Source organism: Lycium barbarum, chromosome 12 (assembly GCF_019175385.1).
Source record: "Lycium barbarum isolate Lr01 chromosome 12, ASM1917538v2, whole genome shotgun sequence".
NCBI classification, from domain to species: domain Eukaryota; kingdom Viridiplantae; phylum Streptophyta; class Magnoliopsida; order Solanales; family Solanaceae; genus Lycium; species Lycium barbarum.
Genome location: NC_083348.1, coordinates 63,368,235 through 63,394,286, shown reverse-complemented (window position 1 = coordinate 63,394,286; position 26,052 = coordinate 63,368,235). Strand labels below are relative to the sequence as shown.

Below are 26,052 nucleotides of genomic sequence, written 5' to 3'. Positions count from 1 at the left end.
TACCTCGTTCAGCTAGGAGGCATGATTTAATTTCGGTGATTGTGGACAGACTTACGAAGTCAGCGCACTTCTTGCCAGTTAAGACCACAGATTGAACAAGAAGATTATGCCAAGTCATATGTTAATGAAATTTCCGGATTGTATGGGACCCTAGTGTCCATTATTTCAGATTTTGGTGCTCAGTTCACAGCGAACTTCTGAAAATCCTTTCAGAAAGGATTTGGGTACGGAGGTGAACCTTAGCACAGCTTTTCATCCTCAGACAAATGGTCAGACAGATACGCTATTCAGATCTCATGTTATGATACTCATGTTAGTTCAATACTCAGATATTTATGTCAGCTTAGTACTCAGGTATCAGTCCAGTACTCACGTATTCATGCCAGCTCAGTATTCAGCTAATCCAGTATTCAGTTAGCTTAGTATTCAGTCAGCCAGTCTTCAGTCAGTTCAATAGACATTCAATTTAGTATCTCAACAGTTTAGTAGTCATGTATTCATTTAGTTCAGTAACCATGTGTCCTTGATTTCAATGGTAATTGGGATGATCACCTGTCTCTCATTGAGTCTTCGTATAATAATAATTATCAAGCTAGTATTGGGATGGCTCCATTTGAAGCTCTGTATGGGTGAAGGTGTAGATCACCAATTGGTTGGTTAGAAATTGGTGAAGCAGAGTTGCTAGGACCAGGTTTGGTTTATCAAGCTATGGAGAAAGTCAAGTTGATACAGAAGCGTTTGAAAATGACGCAGAATTTCCAGAAATTTTACACAAATGTGAGATAGAAGAGATTTATGATGAAGCACTAAGATTTTGAGGTATGTAAGCTTTCTTTTCATGCTTTTGGTCGTGTGTGGCCAATTTATAATGCTATTGTGATGTAGCCCTGTGAGGCAATGATATTATGGGCTGTTGTGACAGGTTGGTAGTGCCATATTACAGGGGAAACTCTGGCGAAATTTTTGTAGAATCCTGAATGTTATCATTTGAGGACGTATGTTCCAACAGAGGGGGAGAATGTTACACCTAGGAAATTTCTCCGTTAGCATACCGCGAATAGACCCACGAAGGGTATGACGTATACGACATGTTGATGAGTAAGGAGTAATATTTAATGATTCTAAATGAGATTTCAAGGACATTTGAGGTAGGAGATGAAAGTTGTTAAGGAAAGCAAGGTATATGTTGTGTGTCGGGCAAGGATTACGAGTATCGACATAATGATGGCTTAATGACATTTTGGAGAAGAGTTATAATGTCCCTTATGTATTCCTGCCTCACGTTTCACGATCGAGTTCATGTATTCGTTATTCATGTCTCATGTTTAGGCATTGATGTTTTCATGAAACTATGTCATGTCAGTTTCCATGCCCCATGTCATGTTATGTCTCATGTTCCACGCTCATGTCATCTATCCAGTGCCCATGTTCATGTCTCAGTATTCATGTTTCCGTGTAACCATGCCATGTTAATTCAGTCTCCATGTTTCATGTCATGTTTCCTTCACGTTCCTGTAATCAAGCCATGTCTAGCCATATTCTTAACCATGAACCATCATTCGAGGACGAATGATCCCAAGGGGGAGATATTGTAACACCCCGCATTTTGGGACTGAGTTTAAGCTCATATCATTAGAGTTCTAGTGAAAACACTGTAGGTTTGAGCGTTTGCAAAAATGGTTGATAGGCTTATTTCGGGCAGCGACAACTCCTTGATCCATTGCGAATCTGGAAGAACCTCCTTGATGAAAGTTGTAGCCCTATTGAATATCTTTCCAACGGTATATTATGAGGATTAAACGGACATCTGTGCAAAGCGTTATGCCCATTTGAGTGAAGCCTGTTCGCTGGAAAAAGTCGTCTTCGTTACGGTGACGTTACGGACCGTAACTCGTGTTACGGGCCGTAACAGTGAGCCGTAACACAGACGAAATTTCCAGAACCTCACTGGAAATTTCGTTCACGATACGGTCCCAGGATACGGTCCGTCCCTTGTGTTACGGGTCGTACCTTGTGTTACGGACCGTAACAGTGTACCGTAACACAGGGAGAATTTCCAGAAACTTTCTGGAAATTTTCGACAAGGTACGACGCCACGTTACGGTCCGTCCCTTGTGTTACGGGACCGTAACATGGGCGTGTTTTGGTCCGCAGTTGAGTTTCGGGTCACCTGACTTCGGGAGGCCATAACCCCATCGTAGGTTGAGAATTTGGGAAAACTCAAAGAATGAAAGTTGTAGATAATTGAAATACCTTTCCAACCATAGGTTGTGGGTTCACAGGCGACGTCGGGATAGGGAGATATAGACGTTTTAAGACAGAACAGTCCCGACCCGTTTTCAAGTTGGGTCAACCCATTTTTCCCTTGGTATATATAGAAAATAAAACCCTAGCAGCCCACCTTTTCTCCAAAATTCAGAGTTTAGAGAGAGGAAGTGAGAGAGAAGGGAATCTAGAGAGAAGAAGGAGAAAATCAACCAATTTTAAGGCCCCAAATCCCAAAGTTCGTGAAGGATAATTTGTAGTACAAGTTGTGGTCGTCATTTTAAGCTAAAGATCGGACTTGGGGGTGTTGATTTCGTGGTGACTACCCAAAAAAGGTAATATTTCTACTCCCTAATCACTTATAGTTGTGAATTGATGAATTCTTGGGAGAATAATAATTGGGTTTGTTGAAGATGATTATATGAATTATGCTAGAATTGTTGGATTGTTGACTTGGGATTGTTGTATCCATATGGTTGATGAAAAATGATGTTAATTACATCTAATGGGATTGTAGAATTAGCTAGAAGTAAAAGGATGGGGATTTGGTGAAGAAAACACCATTAATGAGGGTTATAAAGCTTCATGCCTATTAAGTGTTTGATAAAATGCTTAGATGAACAAAACATGGATATGGTTGCTAATATAGAATCCCTATGACTTGTATTGCTATAGATTGAAGTTGAAGGGATTGAAAGACATTGTGATACGCTCAAAAGCGGGAGGTTAAGGTATGTAGAACTTCCATCCACATGTGGGAACCTCTACGTTTTCCCCATGATCCGTTTATAAAATCTATGAAGTTCAAATCCTAGGGCATTAAATCCAACATATTGGTAGCCCGTAATTATGTATGTATGTACATGAATTCCCGTATATATGTTCGTTATTGTATTCCTAACCTTCCATTACGGACATTAGGAATCCTAGCTTAATCCATGAATCATGAATTCTTCCTCATGTGTTCTCATTATGTTCATATGAAACTGCATGAGTTATTTTGCAAGTTATAAACATGTTTTCAAGTCAACTACAAATATATGATTATGAACTATTGTATTACTCATGAATCAAGAACATGTTTACAAGATTATTTCATGAAACCATGTTTACAAGCTATTTCATGAAACCGTGTTTACAAGTCATTTCATGAAATCATGATTTCAAGACAAGTACAAGTAAATTCACGAAAGTCATGGGCTTCTTAGCCAAATATATTATGTTCATGTTTTTGGGAGTTGCACAAATTACCGAGAAGGTTCAGATAGCCTGAAACTACGGAGCCACCGTAGGACAAGGATCGCTCCGCTCAGATAAGACGATACCTTAATTTTACACTGAATGGATCCATCAGGTACCTTACTACCTCAGACAAGGTATGAGGGCTCTGCTGGTCCGGCGAGGTACCAGACTCCACGTACCCACGTGGTAAATTACTACCTTATACCCTGGCAAGGTATAGGGGCTCTGCTGGTCCGGCGAGGTACCAGACTCCACGTACCCACGTGGTGATATGATATGATATGATATGTCGGTTTGTGAAATGCTCTCCCTACTTATCATGTTTTACTCATGTTATGTATACGTATATGTACTCATGCTCATGTTCATGTCCAAGTTTCCAGTTTCAGTTCTTATCATGTTATTCCATGTCCCCTGTTGTTTCTTCCGGTTGCTTTACATACCAGTACATTCAATGTGCTGACGCCCCCTTTTATTGCCCGGGGGCCTGTATTTCACGATGCAGGTACGGAGTTACAGGACGACGCTTCTGATCATTAGGATTTACTCGTACCAGCTTATCGGTGAGCCCCATCTCATTCGGGGTTTAAACATTGTATTTCTCTGTTTAGTTTTGCATGTAAAGGTATGCTGGGGGCCTTGTCCCAGTAATTATGTTTTCCAGTCAGACTCATGATAGAGGTTTCATAGACTAGACCAGTCAGTTATGTTATGTCAGACATTTGGAGTCGTATAGCCATTTTGGCTCACTCATATTTTAAACAAGTACTTTATTAAGTATTATGAATTATTACGTTTTACAAAAGCTCATCATGCATTCACGTTATATTCCGCTTATGTTATGCATCATGATGATTTAGCAAGTCATGTGGTTCGCTCGGTCACATGTAGTCAGGCACCGAGTGCCGTGTTACGTCCAGGCCATGGTTCGGGGCGTGACACTAAAGGTCACATATTTACTGACAAAGACAACTTTGTGAGATCAAAAAGTCTATATCATTAAAAATTCTATATCCCTTATGACTTTCAGAATAACCAACTAATACAGATTTTCTAGCCCTTAAATCAAATTTGTCCCCTTTAGATAGTTTGCTAGCATAACAAAGACAGCCAAATACTCTTAAGTGTTCAATACTTGGTTCTTTACCAAATAATTTTTCATATGGACTTTTCCCATGTAGAATTAATGTGGGAAGTTTATTGATCAAGTATACGACAGTCCTCACACAATCACCCTAAAAACTTATTGGTACACCACTTTGGAATCTTAAGGCCCTAGCAACCTCTAAGATATGCCTATGTTTCCTTTCTACAGTTCCATTTTGTTGAGATGTATAAGGACAATTACTCTGATAAATAAAGTCATTTTGAGCAAACAATTCTACACATTTAGAGTTAAAGAACTTTGTCCCATTATCAGACCTCAGTGTTTGAATAATAAACCAAACTGATTTTTTATCAGACACAGGAAATTTGACAATATAGTAAATACTTCATTCTTTCAATGTATGAGACAAATCCAAGTGTATCTGCGGTAATCATCAACTAATGTCACAAAGTAATGTTTATTGTCATAAGTAACTTTCTTATATGGCCCATAAAGATCAAAATGTACAATTTGAAAACAAGCTCTAGTTTTATTCTCACTTAATGATAATTTCAATCTATGATGTTTTGACAGTGGACACGCTTCACAACTATCTTGAATATCAGATTCTATTTTGAACTTCAACGATGGGATATGCTTGATTGCACCTATTGAAGGATGCCCTAACCTAAGATGTCATAGTTGTCCTTCCTTATTGGATATGGTTGTGCTTCCAGCTGAGTGTGCATTTATTTGTCTTGATTCCTGCAATATGTTCAAACCATCTCTTTCTCTATCAATCCCCATAACCTTGCCACTGAAGATTCCCAGAAACACTCAGAAATCAAGCAAGAAAATTGTTGCACAACGTAGTTCCTTGGTGAGTCTTGATACAGAGAGTAAGTTAAATTTAGAGTCTGGCACATGCAATACATTTTGGATCTTATGTCCTAGAATCATAGCATTTCCTGCATTTTCTATGTGAGATTTGCCACCTGTTGGTATCTGCACCGGATTACCTTGTTGATCAGATAAGCTTTTAAGTGCATTTAGAAGTTCTTTACAAGGTGTTATATGATGTGATGCTCCTGAATCTACTATTCATTCATATGCAACTGCATTGGATAATAGTAAAGTTACACCTGCCATATTAGACATACATTTTTCAGCTCCAGATTCATCCAACTTGTTTAGCACCTCCTGATATTGTAGTGGAGTAAACAGGCCACCAGTTTTGTGTTGTGAGTTGCTAGACTCTCCTGCAGTTCCATCAGTGGTAGTTGAGTTTGCATAGGGCTTGAAATAACCATACTATCCTGTCTTCTTCTTACTTTTGAAATTTATAAGATATCCAACCAATCTATAACAATCTGTATCCACATTCTCCACAAGGTGGACCATAATAGGTTGATGTTGAAGCTTCTTTCCTGTAGCTATTTCCTTGATTCCTTCCTATTAGCATAGTTAGTGCCTCTCTGTGTGCATCCACCACACCAAGTGATCTTTGACTGTCTTTTTGTGTTGCTACTGCATAGGCTTCATTTATTGTGACATCAGGACCTTTTGCCAACAAATTGCTCCTTATGTTGCTATATCTTTCATTCAATCCCATCAAAAACTGTATCTATATCTGAGCTTTAAGATGATCTATATAATGCTTGGATTCATCACAACACGAAGATAAAGGAACAATTACATTCAATTCATCCCAAAGTATCTTCATCTTAGAGTAATAACTGGTAACTGTATCATTTCCTTGCTTTAGACTTACTATATCTATCCAGATATGATAGATCCTAGTAAGATTAGATCTATCAAACCTTTTTCTTAGCATTTGCAGCATATATGACTTGGAATCAATTCACTTGAAACTGTACTTCCTATCCAAGACAACATAATTGCATCACATTTTTCCCATAACTCTTCTAAATCTCCTTTGCAACTACTTTTAACACAGGTTCCATTTATAAATCCTAATTTTCCTTTACCTCTTAGGGAAAGATTCATGGATCTACTCCATAAAATGTAGTTTTTTGGACCTGTAAGTTTAGTTGGAATCAGTATCAAACCTGGTACATTCGAAGCTTGCAAGTAAAGTGAATGATGATGATTAATCATAATGCTAATTGTTTCCACTCCCATTTTCTTTGTTTCAAGCTTTCAATTATCTTCTCCAATGGAGTTTTGATTTGCGCAGTATAGATCCAGTGATCACTGCTCTGATACCATGTGAATTTATCAAATAGAAACCATGATCGAAGCCACAAGCTCGATCATGGAGGTTAGCAGTTGAGAGGAAACAAAGTAGAGAGTAGAAATTGTATGGACTTGAATTGATTGACTAGCATTTGAGTGTAGGAAATGAGATATTTATAGACTACATTGGCCTAATCATTACACTCAAAACTAACAAACAAACTCATCATCACAACAGCAAGTCAGCAACTAACTCTTGACAAGCGATATACACTGAAATACCAAATACACGCTCGTGCATACACTCAGTTTTGACAATTTCAAAGTAAGAACAAATGTGCTTCCAAACTCATGTACAATGAGGTGCTTTTGACACTCGTGTGAACCAAGGATTACCATGAAGGAAGAGACGAATTAGATGGAAATTCATCTATAATAGCGAAGAAGGACAAACACCTGGCTGAATTATGATTAAGCAGCATCAAAATAAAATGTACATAAACCATTGAGCTTTACAAGAAGCTGCTCTTCATCTTTAACCCCCAAAATTAGAAACAAAAAGATGCAAGTATTACACAGGAAAAAGAAGAAGTCAAATGTAGATGATATGAATACAAGCTTCTTCACCAATATCCTCAGTCACTAAAAATTTCTTCAGTCGTCATCCTCCTCTTCCTCGTCAACCTTGGACCAATACTTGTCATATTCCTCTTCTTCCACAGATCCAGCAGCCACTGGCTTGTTATAAAGATCCATGTTCTTTTAATATTCGGTCTTCCTTTTCTCTGCCTCTGTTATGTAAGGAGCTTTGTCAACATCTGACAACTGTTTCCACTTGGCTCGACCAGCTTTACTGACTGCAAAGACATATTTGGCTTTTGGTTTATCCTTCATGAACTGCTTCCTAAACTCTTCCATGAAAAGGACGAAAGCACTTGCAGGCCTCTTAGGTTTGTCAGGATCATTGGCAGGGCTCTGTGCTCGCTTAACAAAGGAAGCAGGCCTCCGTTCTCGCTTAACGGAGAAAGCAATTGCAGGCCTCCGTTCTCGCAAAACGAAAGTACTTGCAGGCCTCTTAAGTTTGTCAGGATCCTTGACACACTTTATTAGCCTGCTTTGTCCCTTGGCTCTCTTCTTCAAGCTGAGCATGTTATCAGCTTCAGCACCAGATTTAACTCCTTTAAAAAATGAAACTTTTTTAGGGTTGAGAAAATGAACGACAGAGAGAAAAACAAAGAGATATGGCCTAGCTTCATTGTGGCACCATAAGGTGAGTGTATGTAGGCTGAAAGGGAAGGGATAAGAAGGGCTTTGGGAAGGGACTCAAAGAATAAATCATACTTGGTCAAGACGATACCCTACCTAGGCTAATATAGTGTTTAAGTTAGTAACAAACAACAAACTTAATACAAGTACAAAATTAGGATTTAACCTCAGTTAGCCGGTATGATCTATATATGCATCATTTGTTTTCATTATGGTCTGTCATTGATTCTCATGCATCTATTAAAAACTGAAAATAAATAAAATATACAAAGTGTATATAAAGAGAGAGTAGATGTCACCTGAATATGAATAGCATGGATTTTCCCCATCTTTGGAGCCACTAGATGGGTCGACACTTTCTTCTTCAGAATTTGATGGTTCGTTTGGCTCCAGTTTTAATTTGTTGGATTTTCTTGAAGGTCCAGTGTCCTCTTCCTCTTCCGAGCTACTGCTGAGTTCCTCAAAAAGTTGCCTCCCACGAAGGTTTCTATAACATTTTTGAGTGTAGGGCAGGACTTGGAAAGTTGATCTACCAATGAGAAAGAAGAGCAAGATATCTCCCAGCTCCAGTTTGTGATACACCACAAACTGTGACCAGTCTCCCTCACAAATGAAAAAATTGGACCTCTCTCGCACTATCTTTGCTTCCCATAACATCTCTACACCGGTTTTCAGTAAGCAGGTCTTGGCCAACATCTTCTTGTGTTCGTTGATAAAAGCAGGCGGCATTAGCTAACAAATGGAAGTCTCAAGTTCAGCAAAACTTAGTTGGAACAAGATTTAGACCTCAAAACAGAAAAGCAAAAATTAAGAATAAAGAGAAACTAGAGAACTTACTATTTTATCCATAAAACCTTCTTTAAATAAAAGCGTACAAAAATATGGATGCTTGTCGGGATCCAGTAGCAGCTTGGCGGAATCCACTAGCATGTTTAGAATTGAAATGTAGTAAGAAAAAGCTGTTATACAATGTTGCTATTTGAGAATGAAGATGCTACAGATTTATGTCACAGGAAATGGTAGAAGAACCTGCTGGTGAAATCTTACGTTGGTTCATTAGGACTTGATACAAGTAACAACAACAATTAGGACTTAACTCCAATTAGTTGATATGATCTATATGCATCATTTGTTTTTAATGTGGTCCGTCGTCGATTCTCATGGAACTTTTAATAAAACTATATCAGACAAAATTTCCAGTAGTGTGCAACTTCCAGAAAAATACCGATTATATGTAAAAGCATACCACAAATGAGATCTAAAAGCATAGCCTTAACGTCCAGATTAACCGAGCAATGTTAAAAGAAACGCTGTTGTTTCATTTAACACTCGAATTTCTTGAATGAGACTTTAGGGGTTCAGCAACATTTCAGTAGCCCAGTGAAAAGTCAATTTTGACTTCGTTATGTCGCACATTTTGTCGTCGCCTTGGCTGAATCCACCGTTATCAATAACAACCCAAGCTTTTTTCCATGTTTCCCAAAGGTTCATCGTTTCTCAAGATTTTACACCTCCACAGGCAGCCTAGTTTTGATTTCATAAAAAGCACTCTAACTATGTGCTCCTTTAAGATTATGTTTTTTCTTCAGAACCATCAAATTAATTAAGGTATTTTTCTATCTAATCTTCTTATATAGTTGAACACGCGGAAGCGACTAATAACCTGATAACTCCAACAATCCAATTGTTGAATCAATTGGGACCAGTAATAATCCAATGGCAGAAAAAAAGTATCTTCTAAAACATTTTCACCCAAGAAAAATGACTTGTTTAAAAAACCATTGCTCTCCTAAATTTGATTTGCTGCACTTGAGCCGAGGGTCTTCCTGAAACAACCTTTCCAGAAACAATCTCTCTACCTCACAAGGTAGGGGTAAGGTCTGCGTACATTCTACCCTCCCCATAACCCACTTGTGGGATTACGCTGGGTATTATGTTGTTGTAGTTGTAATCACTAGAAGTGCTACTGATAATAACCATCCAGATGAAAGGGCTGCATAACCCAATATCATCATACTTGCATGCATTATTAACCACTCGGATTGAAGAGCAGGTACCAATTGAGTATGTGTGTTTCACAAGTTTTCAAGTTTATGTTGTTCTCCCCTTTAATAAGTCTCATTCAACAAATTCCACTTACTCAAAATTGTTTGCGCATTGCTTTTTTCCTCACAAATGACTTCGCCCTTCAAATAAAAATTCGATCACTATATTCTGTAAGATTTTGAACAGCCAAAATGCAAGGCATTTGTTATCTTTATTCAAGTAAAACTACTATGCAAGTCTCATTTATAGTCTACGTTACCATATCGCTGGAACTTTGTACCAAAAGTGCATATTTGTAGAAAACCTCATTCTCATGCATCTACAGCTAAACTGAGAATAATCAAATATACCAAATACATAACGACATAAATGTTACCTGAATGTAAACAGGATAGATTTACCCCATATTTGGAGCCACTGGATGGGTCAGCACTTTCTTCTTCAGGATCTGATGGTCCTTTTGGCTCCATTTTAACTTTGCCAGATTTTCTTGAAGGTCTAATATTTTTCTCTTCCTCTTCCTCTTCCTCTTCGGAGCTGAGTTCCTCTAAAAGTTGCCTCCCACGAATGTTTGTACAACATTTCTGAGTGTAGGGCAAGACTTGGAAAGTCGATTTATCAACGAGATAGAAGAGCAAGAGACAACCTAGCTCCAGTTTGTGATGCACCACAAACTGTGACCAATCTCCCTCACAAATGAAGAAATTGGAATGCTCTCTCACTATCTTTGCTTCCCACGGCATCCCAGCAATATCCGTTTTCAGTAAGCACGCCTTGGCCAACATCTTCTTGTGTTCTTTGATAAACACAGGCGGAATTAGCTAACAAATCAAATTGTCAAGTTTAGCAAAACTCAGTTGGATGAAGATTTAAATATTGTATTCTTACTTTAAATACAATGCTTGTTTTAAATTTTATGGTATCATATCGTTAAATCCATGCTAATTCACGATGAACAGTCCCATATTTTATAAAAACCGATTTTGTGTGATCGCATCGTTACCTTACTTATTTTTTTTTTCTCATTTTACATTTGCTTTAACAACATACCCAGTACAATCCCACAAGTAGCGTCTGGGAAGGGTTAGAATAGAGAGACTGATTATTTTGCCTTTGCTTATTATTTAATAATCATATTTTATCATTTATACTATCTTTTTTATGATTATTTACCCCGTACCTCACTTTTCTTTGTAGTATTATAGATTTATCCTTTAAATTAATGATGTGTTCAGATAGAAAATAATACAATCTATCAAAATGTTTATTCATTAAAACAATACAGTAAAATACCACACGACACAATGCGATACATTAAGAAACGACAGTAACAACCATCCAAAGTTGGAAGAAGATTTAAACCTAAACACCAAAAAAAAATTAAAGAATAAGGAGAAGCTAAAAGAAAAACGTACTATTTTGTCCATAAAACCTTCTTTAAATAGAAGCTTGCAAAAGGATGAATGCTTGTTGGGATCAAGTAGCAGCTTGTCGGGGTCCACTAGCATTTTGAGAATTAAAATGATACTTGAAAAAAACAGGGAGAAGGGGGAGGAAAATATGGCTTTCTACAAGATGTTGGTGTTATGTTGGTTTCATTGTTATTAATTGTGGTTTCACAAATGGAACAAAAGCTTAATACCATTTGCACATTAGTTAAAAGGGTTGTAAAGAAATTGTAAACTGCTGGAGATGATGAGGTGTCAAAAGTTGAACAGCCATGGAAGATGGTGAAGGTTCCGAGGAGACTATAGCAAAATTACTTTACTTTATTACTTTACTTTACTTTATAACTTTACTACTTTATGGAAATGGAAGTTTAGCGAGCGAAGGCAGAATAGCTTGGGACTCAACTTGTCAATCTTTTATTTAGTGCATATTTAAATTATGTATTGACTTAATTACTCCTTTGAACTTGGTAATATGATAGTCTCGATCCTCTAGACGCTGATGTAGCAAAGAACGTGAACACACTTTTTTTTAGGCGCGTGAAAGGGTCAAAAATCGAAAAATCAACTTCTTTTTAGATATAATGATTATTTATTTCAACTATGTATTTTTTTTTCTTTTTTTGGATTCAAATCTAAATAACTTAGTTGAAACTCTATTTATTTTAGCCAAATAAAAAGAAGGTTTAGCAAAAGTAATAAAATTTAGACGGTGTATTTTCTACAAAAAAAATTGTGTATTTTTCTTTTCATGTAATTACTATTTATTTCAACTCTACATTATTTTTTTGAGTCAAATTCTTAAAATATTTGGTTGATATTTTATTTATTTCTTTTTAGATACAATGATCATTTGCTTTAACTGTGTATTTCTTCCTTTTCCTGGCCAAATATATAAAAATAACTTGATTAGAATATCATTATCTTTAGCCAAATAAAAAAAAGTATGGTCAAAATATTGTTGTTTCAAGTTCTTTTTTTACAGATTTGGCCCGAAAAAAATGATCTAAATAATTGGTGAACTTAAAAAGGTAAAAATATATATTTTATCCTTAAAAAAAGCCACATGGACAAAAATATCCATGTGGCAGCGCGTGTGTCACACGTCCAAGGGTTCTCAGTGTCTAGGGGGTCGTGCCTATCATATTGTGAAGTTGAGGGGGTAATTAGGCTAATGTAAAGTTTAGATGTACACCAAATAAAAATCGACAAGTTCAAGGGGGTCCCCAGATATTCTGCCAAGAAAATATAAATGTTTGTTAAGGACAATTTTATCCTTTAAACTCAATTAGAATGTTCCACTTTCTTCCATTGAATTCCTCAAGTGCTAAAAAATCTCTTTTTTTTTTCCTTCGTATAGTCCTAACCCAAAAAGCCCCTTTGGCTTAGCAAGTTGCTGAAAACAGCTTATAAGCTTTTTCAGCTTTTTGAATGTTTGCAGCTTTTTGCATGTTTGGCTAGCCAATTTATAAGTCATTTTGTGTTTAAAATAAGCCTACAAAAATAAGTTGAGATAGCCCAACTTTTTTTTTTTTTTGACTTATAAATAAGTTGTTTTCAGCTTATAAACTGCTTTTTTTAAGCTAAGCCAAACAGACCCTTAATTCCCAAAACCCAGAAATTCCATTGAAAATCTTCCTCACGTGTTCAAGATTCTCCTATGTTTCCTAGAATTTCATCTCATTTTATAAGTGGTTTTTTGGTAACTTTCTCCGTACATTCTTTAAATTTCTCTAGTGTTTCTACTAATTGTGATGATAAAAAAATTCTCTTTTTTTTGTTGGGTATTTTATTCCACTACTTTTGATGAGTATATGATAGGTTTTCTGACTTTTATTTTCCTACTCATTCTATAAGTATACGATAGGTTTTCTGGTGGTTTGGTAGTTTATTGTAGAATTCTGTATGGCCATTATGCTGATTTTCAGCAATTTGGGATTCATAGCAATTTTAGTTTTCTTCCAATTTTACAATTTTAGTTTTTTTCCAATTTTACAATTTTATGAAGGAAAAAAAAAAGGGCAACACCAGTTTAAGAAAGAGGATTTTTCCTTTGTTCAAGATTTTTCTGAATATGTTGGTATTAAAACTTTCCTTGCTTTTATTAAATGGCACTCCTTTTAAATTCAATCTGTTAGTTTGATGTCATTACCTTATACTGCAACGATTTTTTAAAACTAATTTAACTGATTGTGATAAAAAAAAAATCTTTGTTTTCTTCGTTGGGTATATTATTCCACTACTTGTTATTTTTTATGGGTATATGATAGATTTCCTGATGGTTTGGTAATTTATTGTAGTATTTTGTACTTGTGTGTTCCTAATTTGGCTGGGTTTACTCATGGATGTTTGAAAATTGGTTTTTCCCCTCTTATTTTGCTTGTCGTTTCCCTCGGGATTTTATTTGCTTATTATACACCCCTAATTGTTGATATTTGCTTCATGTTACTATGTTAGGACTGAAGAAAATCGAAATAAGCACTTGAAATTTTAGCATAGAATGTAGCTTACAAGAACTAAGTACAGAAAATCTCTAAATTAAGAATTAAAAAGATAGAAAACAAACAAATTAAAGTAACAGAAAGCTAGAAACAAAGAGCCCTAAGGCTCACCACCAATTGTGATGCAACCCACTTCAACATACAAACTGGCAGTAAATGTTGGTTATTTTCTGACGGATATGGTTCTAATTTTAGCCCATATTTATTTGTTATTTAATCGTGTTCTCTTTTTCAATTTTCTGATTGATAGTAGTGCTATTTCATGGCAGTTGAGTTTTATGTGTTCATATGAAGTTGAAGATATATTTCTTGATAGGGAAGCCTTAAGTTTGAAGTTCATGAATTATGCATCTCTCTAGAATAATGAAGTTTTGATTTTCATAGCGGAGATTAATTTTATGGGTTAGTAAAACTATTACTGTCGAAAATCAATTCATTATACTCAAGCCTATTATACATTTTACGTATATACATGTTGTCCACAATTCTGTACATGTAATATAAGTTTTAACTTTTCGATATTACAATGGATTTATAACACCATACAACATAATTTTAAAAATAATGGAAACAAACATGATTTCATAAAAAACAATACAATAATGAACCACAGGAAACAACCATCCAAACAGGGGGTTAGTTAATTTGGGACAGAGGAGGTAGTTGAGTTACTTAAATAACTGAATGTTTGTTAAATGACTACTAGGTATTGGGGTGTATTAATAGTGATTCGTAAATGAACTACTTGTTCATTTGAGAATGTGACTAGTTTGATTGTCAAATTTGACAAGTCATTATAGGTTAGTTAATTTGGGACAGATGAGGTAGTTGAGTTAATGACTACTTGGCAATGGATTATATTTGTAGTGATTCCTGAATGAGTTACATGTTCATTTGAAAATGTGGAACTTTTCATTTGTTGTGCAGTTTTTATGGTCCTGGATCAGTTGGTTCGCATAACAAATAAATATAAGAAGGTGAGGAAAGAAGATAGTAATAACTAATCGCTGGTCGAAGTTGCCAGAGATACTTGCTAGATCACGTAAACTCTTAGGACTAATTTACTTGATGGAAATAGATAATTAGTTCATAACTATGTTCTAGATGAAATGATGAATACAAAAAAAAAGAAAAAATTGGTAGATGAAAAGATAAGTACATATTCAGAATAAGGTTCTGGAGTGATATTAGAATCCTTTTTAAGTCGAAGTTGGATAGCAAAAGATGTAGTAGTATATATAGATGTAAGATACCTGCAATATTTCTGAAAGTTTTCTTTTTTTTCCTACACAGGAATTCTTACCTTATGACACTAAATCAGTTGCCTTTTTTTTTTTTAAACCTTCTGGAGTGATCTGAATGTTTCCTTTTTTGTGGTCCTGGATCAGTTGGTTCGCATAACAAATAAATATAAGAAGGTGAGGAAAGAAAATAGTAATAACTAATCGCTGGTGGAAGTTGCCAGAGATTCTTGCTAGATCACATAAACTCTTAGGGCTAATTTACTTGATGGAAATAGATAATTAGTTCATAACTATGTTCTAGATGAAATGATGGATACAAAAAAAAAATAAAAAAAATTTGGTAGATGAAAAGATAAGTACATATTCAGAATAAGGTTCTGGAGTGATATTAGAATCCTTTTTAAGTCGAAGTTGGATAGTTAAATATGTAGTAGCATATATAGATGTAAGATACCCGCAATATTTTTGAAAGTTTCCTTTTTTTCCTACACAGGACTTCTTACCTTATGACACTGAAAAACAAGAACTCTATTTGGTATAGACATGCAATATTAATTATTGGTATAACTTTTCTTGACAGTATTATTGTAAAGTTATACAGTTGGCAGACACATGGCACCAAGATTAAACATCGATCAAATAACAACCGACACGCCAGATTGGACTTCCAAAGTTCAAATCGTGGACATGAGTCGTGAGCGAGAAAGTCCTGAGAAGAAAATCAGATTCCAAAATTTAATTTTGTAAGATGAAGAGGTAATTTTATCTATAGCATTATCATTTAATTTGCTTTATATGAAAGCATAATTTATGTGCATCTGAGACACATACTGAACTCTACAAGAGCAGCAAATTAGGGCCATTGTGTATGGTAATGATATTGAGCATTATGCAGAAAAGCTTCAAATCTCGGAGACACATCTGATTTCCACCACAAGAGTTCGAGTTTCGCCACTTTATACGGCAAACCAATACACAAGTTTTATTAGGTACTTGGCAAAGAAAATATAGTTGAACATGTCAAGCCAACTAACGAGCATGAGATCAACTAAGCTGAATATCACAACTTTTGACCGCATCGCTCATATGACTCCTCATTCTTCTGTAGAAGTTGGTATACCACTCCTACCAATTACTAGCATGCTCGATTATATATGCTTATACATGTACACACTCATTATATTCCCTTATATCTTACTAGCATACATACTAGGAGTCGTTCTACGTTATGGCCCTCCAAAATATGTAGGTCGCAATCAAAACGGGTGCCGAGAGATTATTGTTGTTGGCAATCAGTAAGTACAACATTCATTTCAGATTATATGCCCTTATTTTCCTTTGGAAGTATATGCATATCCTTACGATAAATGCTCAAAAAATTAGTATTATATTCCCCGCACTCTCAGGAAAAAAACAATTTCTACTCACTTTATGGGAGGACTTCGGAGAAATTGAAGGAACTGTGCTCCAAGCAAAAATGGGAAAGGATGAAGAGTTCCCTGTAATCCTTGGAAGGAGTATAGGAATATCTTCTTATCAGGGTATGCACATATTAAAATATTTTACTTACATATTTTTATTTAATACAACATTACACATACATTGTGCCATACAGGTTTATTACTGCAAACTAGATTCAACTCAACAATACACATAAATCCTGCTTACCCACAGGCGTTGGAGCTCATCAACTAGTACTAACTTTTCAGCTTTACTTTTTAACTTGCCCTTGAACAACATATTGAATACTTTATTTGGTGTGATAATAGGGCAAAAACAAACAAACACATGCTTTCAAGTTATGCATCAGCTAGCTTCTCTGCGTCATCAACGTCTCTCGCAGTAACTCTTGGACATAATCATAGAAAAGGGGAAGGAGGATTTGTGAGAATCTATCTTTTGGTATTTTGTGTCCTATCTCAAGAAAAAACCACAACAAAACATATATTTCTAACCTTTAAAATTAAACATTCATTCATTCTATTGTCCATTGTGTCCTATCTCAAGAAAAGACCACAACAAAACATATATTTCTTAGCTTTAAAATTAAAACATATACTCAAGTATTCATCCATTGTACTGCCCAAGCTTGAATTTTTAACTTAATCCACATTTGCATTTTGACGTTTGGCTTTTTTGGTTTCAGCACAAAACTTATGTGTGAATGTGCAACATTGAGGTTACCAAAAAAAGCTAAATAACCTGCATATCATTTTCGTTACTTCATCCTCCTTAGTTCCCAATGATCAGTCCTCCCTATCGAGCAAAGACGTTGATGACGCAGAGAAGCTGACTGATGCATAACTTGAAAGTATGTGTTTGTTTGTTTTGGCCCTATTGTCACACCAAATAAAGTATTCAATATGCTGTTCAAGGGCAAATTAAAAAGTAAAGCTGAAAAGTTAGCTCCAACGCCTGTGGGTAAGCAAGATTTATGTGTATTGTTGAGTTGAATCTAGTTTGCAGCGATAAACCTGTATGACACAATGTATGTTTAATGTTATTTCAATTCAGTATTTTATGTATAATAGTTGTTAATAATGACAATCAAATTACTATTATTTACAAACATAGAATTTCATAATTGAAATACTGCTAATATATTAATTTCTTCACTGTGTTGACATGAAAAAAATTATGTGATTTTTTAAAATCTAAATTTTAATTTTAAAATATTAAGTTGATCCAATTAGTCAAATTAGCCAAAGATTAAGTTGGATTAGTCAATTTAGTTCTAGAAAAATGAAAAAATCCACATAAATTGAGTGGAATAGAGTAACAATTTGCAAACAGTCAGATACTACATAGAATAACGACAAACAATAACTTAAAGATGAACGTACTCACCTTAATTGTGATATGCTTTTTAGGTGACGGTGACTTTTGCTCAATGCGGAGGACTGTCAAACATAGACTGAGGGATGTAGATGATCTGAAGAGAAATAGATAGTGAGAAAACAAGACCATTTTAAAATCTCTTACTAACCTTTCTTCCCATATAAAAGAAAGGCTTTGTGCAAGTAACTACTCTGTCAAAACAAACAAAATCAGCCTGTTAAGATATTCTTGATTTTCTGGAGCTTGAATGAGCTTGATTACACCTACAAGTACATTCATTGTCTTTGTTCCCAGTGACGTATCAGGTTCTTCAAATTCTTGTATTTTCTCATCTTCTTCTGTTGCATTTTTGTGCTTCATCTTGTATATGTATTACTCATGCATCATATTTTTCTGTTTGATTTTTTAGCTTCATTCTGCTTTGTTTATTTTGACAGAGCATAGGCCATTAATTTATTTTAACAGGGATTTTGTGAGATCTCCTTTTCACTATATATGGCGATATTGACATTCAACGTCTGTTGTTGTGACTTGAGAGGATTGTGGTTTTGTTTTTTCTTTTTTTATTATTATTGATTTCTTCTGAATATTTTGTTATATTTATTTTCTCTCTTACTCCTCCCCATGGGTATTCTCATATTTTTTTTTTTTTGGATGTTTATTTGTCTTGCTTGCATGCATCTTAATGGTGTTGGTCAAAAGCAAAAAAGAAAAAGCTTCACATAAGCATTAAGCATCAATGTTGTAAATTCACATCGCTTTTGTTGCACATTTTTGGCTGTGAGAAAAAGACAAATCTTTTTGTGGTCTAAATCTTATCTGTTCTAGTTTTTGACAGTGGAACGATTTCTCTGTCTCATAAATTGGTTTTCTTTGTTAACTTTTATTCTCATACAGTTGATAAAGGAATATAAGAAAAGGACAGATTAAGGAAAAAATAATGATCCTAGGTCATTAATACATTGGTTCATGTGAGTTGTTCTGTTTGTTCTCACTAGCTTTGATTACTCAACTGTTTTGGCTTGTTGAAAAAAATGTCATCTTTCATAGTTGGAACAGGAAATGCTACTTCATGTTAGAAAATAGGTATATATATAATTGATGAAGAAATGGCTTGGACACATGGATAAATCGACTTTGCTCAAAAAGGTATTGCCCGTATACATATTGGGAAAATACAAGCAATTCCTTTCATAATACAACGAATCCTCTGTTATACTTGTAGACTTTTTCTTTGTCACTTCATGAAGGAAGTCTTATTTATAGAGTTAGAAAAGTGACTATTGTGGATAGTCATTACTTTTCATGAACAGACATGTCCATTAAAATTTAGATTTTAAATAAAATCTGAAAATACCAAGGCTTTTAATATAGAAAATCTTCAAACTCCTTTTGTCTTCTGTTGTGAACAATCCACTTCATACATGTTACAAACTATCTGACACTTCAGCCTGCAATTTTATTCTTTACTGTTTTAGCTTCATCTTGTAGTATGATTTACATGGCTTACTCGCAGAGATCATATTTTTGAGCTTCATGTTTAGGATCGGCTTTGTTTATTTTGACAGAGCATAGGCCATCCGTTTATTTGCTTGCCTCCTCCTTCCATTCTCAAAATGGAAGTCGATCCCGACAAGCACCCATCTTTTCGCATGCATCTATTTAAAGAAGGTTTTACGGAAAAAATAGTAAGTTTTTCTTTTAGTTAATGATCTGTGTTCTTGCTTCCTTTTTCTTTTCTTTTTGGTTTTGTTGAGGTCCAAATCTGAGTTTTGCTAATCTGATTTGTCAGGTTATGCCGTCTCATTTTGTGAAAAAACACAAGAAAATGTTGGCTAAAACCTGCATACTGAAAACTGATGTAGCTGGAATTTCATGGAAAGTAAAAATAGAGAGAGAAAAGCCCAATTACTTCATATGTGAAGGAGACTGGGCACAGTTTGTGGTGCATCACCAACTGAAGCATGGGGACGTTTTGCTCTTTTTCCTCATTGAGAAATCAACGTTCCATGTCCTGCTCTACTCCCAGAAGCAACGTGGAAACCTTGGTGGGGGGCAACTTTTTGAGGAACTCAGTTCTTCCTCTGAAGAGGAAGGGCATGAGGAGGAGGAGAATGAGGATGAGAACATCGAAGTTTCAAGAAAATTGAAGAAAGTCAAAATGAAGCGAGGAGAATCATCTGGTAAGTCAAAATGGAGCCAAGAGCCAATAGATATATCAGATTTTGAGGAAGAATGCGTTAATCCATCCCGTAGCTCCAAAGATGGGGGAAATCCATGCTTTTCACGACCAGGTAACGTAGATCTCTTTGTATATTTAAGTGTTTTCAGTTTATCGGTGGATGCATAAGATCGATGAGTCACAATGAAATAGAAATTAATGATACATATTAGATCATACTGACTAATTGGGATTAACTCCTAATTTCTCTAGTGCTTGTATTAAGTCTCGTAGTTCTGTATAACTTGTTCAAAGACTCTTTTAGCCTAGTTAAAGACTTGTATATCATAATGGATATAAGTACGCATATAAACACTTTGTGTTGCTCCATATCGTTCATTTTCTCAACCATGGAGGTTTCATCATGATAGAAGTTAAATCCGATGCCAAAGCTGATAACATGCTCGGCTTGAAGAAGAAAGCTCCCAAGACTGAAGAAGCGAAGAAGGTGGCCAATGATCCTGACAAACCAAAGAGGCCTACAAGTGCTTTCTACGTTAAGCGAGGACGGAGGTCTGCCAAGTATCCTGACAAACCCAAGAGGCCTTCAGGGGCTTTCTTTTTTTTCTTGAAGGAGTTCAGGAAGCAGTTCAAGAAGGAGAATCCAAAAAATAAATCTGTGGCCGCTGTCGGTATAGCTGGTGGAAACAAGTGGAAACAGTTGTCAGATGCTGAAAAAGCTCCTTATGTGGCAGAGGCAAAGAAAAGGATGGCGGAATATCATAAGAACAAGGATACTTATTATAACAAGCGAGTAGCTGCTGGATCTTCCGAAGAAGAGGAATCTTACAAGTCAATGTCCGAGGTTGATGCGGAAGAGGAAGGGGAAGGGGAGGAGGAGGTAGAAAAAGAGGAAGAGAACAATGAGGCTTCTAGAAAATTGAAGAAAGTCAAAATGGAACCAAGAGAATCATCAGGTAAGTGTATCTGTACATCAATATATTTATGCACTTGGTTCCTTGCAATAACATTGATGAAAGCACTTGGTTTCTTTTTTGTTGCGTTTTGTCATCGTATTTATATGCAAGTTTGGTAAGAAATTAAAACATAACAGTTAAAGGCTTCGATTGTGATTTTGAAAACATAATGCAGTTTATATTCAGATTTTTGGTATGAAGTAAGTATCCTCTGGCAACTAATTAAAAGGCTTGCTAAAAGTATAAGGCCACCTTAAAATTAAGTTTTGCTTAAAAAGACTTAACAGTCTAGAATAGACATATTCATGTGCTTCATAATTCATAAGACACTTAGTTATGCCTCGTGGAGTAATCATTTGAGAATTGGAGTATGAGTAGATCATTTGCATTAGGAATAAAGACAATTGCCAAGGGCTGGCTTGTGGAGTCTCACAGTATTGTCTATGTAATTCCAATGCTGCTTCTCTTTGGAACTGAGAAGTGACAAATGAAAGTTTTTCTGTTTCTGTAAAAAGTAACAAAGTTCGATCCGGTGTTTGCATTAACTGATGAAAAGCTTTTCACGAAAAATCAGTTTTTGCTACTTAGAACATCTCGATATTCTTTAATTTCTGTCTTTGTAGAGATTTGATATGATTGAAGAGAGAGTAAGACATGTTTACCCAGGAAAGTCGTATAGTAGTTTATTGGCATCTTTCATATTAGAAATAAGAAGTGATAGATATTAGTGATTGGTATAGAGTTAATTTTACCCCGAATATCATATTTTCTTGAAAGCCCATGGTACACGGACGAACGAGCCGGATGAGTCATATTGTTACATGATAATTTTGTATTAACGCAATGATCTTAATTTTCGGTGTGAAGCACGCTGTGAAGGCTGCAAAATGCACAATCACAATCCAATATGTTTTATGATAGGCGCAAGGACGTAATGGACAAAGAGATGTTTATAGCATATAAAAGAGCAAAAGCTAATTTCAAGTCTAAGAATCCGTTCTTTATATCTTTTATGCATCCTTCCTATATCTCCAAATCGGGCTTTCTGGTAAGCTATATGCGTTAATCGTCAGTATATGCATATACTTTACAATACTCTGTTCTTTATTCAAAACTCAATTTATTGAGTCCATTTCATTTGCAGTGCATAAAGTTGGCATTTGCTAGGGAATATATCCCGGAAAACTGCAGCAACATAGTGCTTCGTGTTCCAGGAAGGGGATCTTGGCCTGTCAAATACTATCTGGCAACTGGACAAGCTAAATTTTGGACTGGCTGGACGGAGTTCGTGCTGGACAATCAGTTAAAAATAGGTGATGTTTGTGTATTTGAAGTGATTGAGGGCACTCAGCTCTCTATAGATGTCACTATATTTCGTGCAGCTGACAACTGATGGGTCTGATTGTTATTAGTTTTCATTACTGAAAGATAGTTTAGAACAAAGTTAGTATTATGAAGAAAATCTTGAAGGAAGGCTTCTAAAATTAGCTCGATGTGAAATTAGACGAGCTATTATATTCTATAGTTCATCTCTGTCTTTCTGACAAATTTTCATTTAAATTTTCTAATGCATATTTTGTTGCTTTTGAATCTTAAGTGTCATTCAAATCGAAGAAAAATAGCAATCAGATGATGGATTGATATCTTATTAAAGCTGATTGTCGGCTTATTTCCTAGTTTTGTGGTTATTTTCAGTCAAGTATGAAGGAAATAATTGTATTGCAAAAAGAAAGATGACAATATTCATTTTCAACTTGATGCTAGTTGATATGGGCCAAAAAAAAAAAAAAAAAATTCAAATCGTACCATCTTTGTAAAGATAAGTGCCTCATTTTCTCTTGAAGTTATATTGATGCATCATCCTTCATTAGGTTTCGCCTACAATGAAGAATTGGCAAAAAGCCTTTAGACTTCAGAGGTTAGCTTTTCTTCGTTTTCATGTAGCATGTTCTTGACGTTATGGAGTTCAATGACGGACATGTATTTGAAAAAGTACTTTGAAAACACTTCTTCCAAAATATATGGCCAAACAGGAGCTAAGTCTCATACATCTAATTAGAAATTTGAAGAAATGGAAAAAGAAAACGTTGGAGAGGAGGTGATACTCCCTCGACCCCAAAGTACTTACCATGTTTCGCTTCTCGAGAGTCAAAATACATGAACTTTGATCAATATTTTACAATATATTTTTTTACCATATTGTTATGAGTAGAATAACAACTCATAGTATTTTCCGTATGGTTTTTTAATATCTAAAATTTAATTTTAACATATTAAATTAATCTAATCTAATCTAATTTAGTCTCGAAGATTAGCTAAATTGACTTTTTTTTTTTTTTTTAAAATATCAATTATTTCGGAAGGTAAGGAGTATATGTATAATAAAATGGAAAGCATGGCGACTGACATCAGTGGCGGAGCCACATAGAGTCGAGGGTGTTCACCCGAACCCCCTCGGCGAAAAAAAACACTGTTTTTACAAGGTTAAAATTATATTTTATGTATATAGTAGATGTTGAATCCCCTTAGGCTTCTTCGTATGTTTACTTTTTTATGTTTTGCACCCTCTCGGTGGAAATCCTGGCTCAGCCACTGACTGACATACCAACATGAGTGCATTATCTATTTGATATGCTTTTCTCAGATTTTCTACGAAATTGAAGTCTATGGAACCTTTCAAACACTCCTGTCATTTCATTGGGTAGCAGTCATGTGATTGCATGAGCTGCCTATAATTTTCACAATTTCCACTGTATTTCTGGTTGGCAGTTTAGGTAATTAATTGGCAAGTTTGCGTGGGAGCTGAATCTGAATGAACATCATTGAAGGCCTGTGTACATTAAAAGTAGTCGTCATCATCATCATCATCATCACCTAAAAAGCATATCCAAAGGATGATTCTTGCTTGGCATTGTATTAAACCCAGTCGGGATCCTATTGAACAAGCTATCACTTGAATGCACTGCCTATGTTTTACGCTTATAATTCCTCTGTTTTTATGTTAAGTAAAACTCCTCCTGTCTCAATTTACGGTGCATGAAGAGATATACTACAAAATACGAAAGTCAAAATATTTAAATTTGATAATGAATTCAGGTGTAGATTCTTTAAATATTCTAAAATAAAATTTATATATTTGAAAGCTATTTAAAGTTTATGCTTCATTTTAGTTATTTTTTTAAATCTTCACTCAAATAATGTCCAAACGCTTACAAAATATTCAATTATTTTCTGACTGCTGCAAGCTCATTGGGCTGTATTCAGAGGCAGGAGATTTGTAAAGATATTTGTGGCCGAAGGCAAAATTCTGATACGAGGCCCTAAATCAAATAAAATATATTGTTATATTTGTGTGAAATTTATTTTTATATTTGTGTGAAATTTATTTTTTAGTCTTTTGAGATGCAAAGTTATGAAATTTTGTTATAATTCATTTTTATGCCAATAAATTTGGATTTTTTCTTTAGAGTTACTCGGGAAAATGAAAACTAACAAAAATATATTAATAGCTCTGTAAGTCACTATTAATCATCTTAAGGTTAAAAAAAAAATTATCATTCTTTTTATGGCTTTAATTTTTTCTTTAAAAATACTCAAAATACAAAAACTAACACATAATAAATTATAAGTAAAAGTGGGGTCCTCATAATTATGATGCCTAAGGCACATGTCTTAGTGGCCTTAGGGTAGAGATGCCCCTGCTTAGTGGAGAACAACAGATTATTTACTTTACGGTGTTCCAACCCCTCGAGGATCTTTTTCCCATTATCTTATTCCCTCCGTCCTAATATTTATATAACACTTTTCGCTTTTTGAAAGTCAATTTAATTAAACTTTGAAACAAAATTGTATTAAAATAATTCAATATTTTTAAATTAAAATTTATATATTTGAAAATTACATGAAAAGTATTACACATTGTAACTTTTTGCATAGTTATTGATCAAGGTTCATATAGTTTGAATCTCATAATACCAAAATATCACATTACTTGGAGAGAGAGTCATTATTATCTAGCTATATTGTATTCAGAAGGAAAGATAAAACGATTCTAATGACATTACTGTGACCAAGATAAACAATGTATACTGTTGCATGTTGCATGTTGCATGTTGCTAATTTGATCTAATTAATCTGCACTTCTGAATGTGGTGATTTGCTAATTAGTTTTTTTTCTTGCATGTGTAAACAAAAATTAAGTTGATTAATTTTTGCTATTAAGTCGGGTTATCAATATAATTTTGAAGCATACATTTTTTCGGTGTGTTTCGGGAAGAAAATGAGAAAGGGTCGTTGTTTGTTGACTGTATTAACATAATTAATCCGTGAGTATGGAAAGGTTCTTGGTAGCGAGCACTTCCCCTCAAATGGGGCCCTACGCGGCGCAAATTCAAATATAATCGAGCTTCAATACAGATACCGAACACCGGGCTAAAAAACCAAAAAAAAACCAAAAATAATCCTATCATAGATTCCACATAAGATATTATAGTGTTTGACCAACGGTATACTACATAACTGCAATATTTGGTTGGTAACATGACAATTAAAATGTGAAACAAAATTTGATGTATTAACAAGACAGGAATAACCAATTAAAGACAAACATAATTTTAATGTGAATAATCCATGCAGAATAAACAACAACACAACATGGCCAGTGTCCATGTAGAATAATTTCTTCATTCGTCCAAAAAAGATTGTCTTCGTTTGACTTGACGAAATTTAAGAAATAAAGGAACAGTTTTGAAATGTGTGGTCCAAAACAAGCCTCAGATATT

The 26,052-nt window shown here is 35.0% G+C and overlaps 2 protein-coding genes and 1 long non-coding RNA gene across 6 annotated transcripts; 2 read left to right on the top strand and 1 right to left on the bottom strand.

Moving 5' to 3' along the window:
• The first annotated feature begins 2,432 nt into the window (after window positions 1–2,432).
• LOC132623892 (uncharacterized) lies at window positions 2,433–4,251 on the top strand. The gene is made up of 3 exons (XR_009576465.1): window positions 2,433–2,600; window positions 2,941–2,996; window positions 4,013–4,251. It is a non-coding gene; the product is annotated as an uncharacterized LOC132623892 (long non-coding RNA).
• Window positions 4,252–7,204: 2,953 nt separating this feature from the next.
• On the bottom strand, window positions 7,205–11,894 carry LOC132623256 (uncharacterized). Its single transcript, XM_060337989.1, has 5 exons — window positions 11,518–11,894; window positions 10,479–10,923; window positions 8,894–8,979; window positions 8,356–8,788; window positions 7,205–7,968 (listed from the first exon to the last, which is right to left on the bottom strand). Exons 1-5 carry the CDS (start codon window positions 11,608–11,610, stop codon window positions 7,553–7,555), a joined length of 1,473 nt encoding a protein of 490 aa, XP_060193972.1. The 5' UTR covers window positions 11,611–11,894; the 3' UTR covers window positions 7,205–7,552.
• Window positions 11,895–12,926: 1,032 nt separating this feature from the next.
• On the top strand, window positions 12,927–22,899 carry LOC132624566 (uncharacterized). Of its 4 annotated transcripts, XR_009576533.1 has the most exons (11): window positions 12,927–13,252; window positions 15,876–16,051; window positions 16,191–16,409; window positions 16,497–16,590; window positions 16,702–16,836; window positions 18,166–19,282; window positions 19,702–19,821; window positions 19,926–20,427; window positions 20,726–21,271; window positions 22,193–22,319; window positions 22,416–22,899. XR_009576533.1 is itself a non-coding variant. In XM_060339327.1 (10 exons), exons 6-10 carry the CDS (start codon window positions 19,235–19,237, stop codon window positions 22,436–22,438), a joined length of 1,239 nt encoding a protein of 412 aa, XP_060195310.1. In that variant the 5' UTR covers window positions 12,928–13,252; window positions 15,876–16,051; window positions 16,191–16,405; window positions 16,497–16,590; window positions 16,702–16,836; window positions 18,166–19,234; the 3' UTR covers window positions 22,439–22,899. The 4 variants fall into 4 exon arrangements, 3 of the variants coding, with proteins under 3 accessions (XP_060195310.1, XP_060195309.1, XP_060195311.1); XM_060339327.1 differs by lacking the exon at window positions 22,193–22,319 and having other exon boundaries at window positions 12,928–13,252; window positions 16,191–16,405; XM_060339326.1 differs by lacking the exon at window positions 22,193–22,319 and having other exon boundaries at window positions 12,928–13,252.
• Window positions 22,900–26,052: the final 3,153 nt, after the last annotated feature.

Bases quoted from the DNA above. Each gene is read 5' to 3' on its own strand.
- LOC132624566 (XM_060339327.1), top strand. From the start codon at position 19,235: ATGAAGAAATGGCTTGGACACATGGATAAATCGACTTTGCTCAAAAAG. The intron at 20,428-20,725 runs GTAACGTAGATC...TCATCATGATAG, and splicing joins TCCATGCTTTTCACGACCAG to AAGTTAAATCCGATGCCAAA. The intron at 21,272-22,415 runs GTAAGTGTATCT...TTTCATTTGCAG, and splicing joins GGAACCAAGAGAATCATCAG to TGCATAAAGTTGGCATTTGC.
- LOC132623256 (XM_060337989.1), bottom strand. From the start codon at position 11,610: ATGCTAGTGGACCCCGACAAGCTGCTACTTGATCCCAACAAGCATTCA. The intron at 10,924-11,517 runs GTACGTTTTTCT...TTGATTTGTTAG, and splicing joins AAGGTTTTATGGACAAAATA to CTAATTCCGCCTGTGTTTAT. The intron at 8,980-10,478 runs GTAACATTTATG...TAAACATGCTAG, and splicing joins TCTATCCTGTTTACATTCAG to TGGATTCCGCCAAGCTGCTA.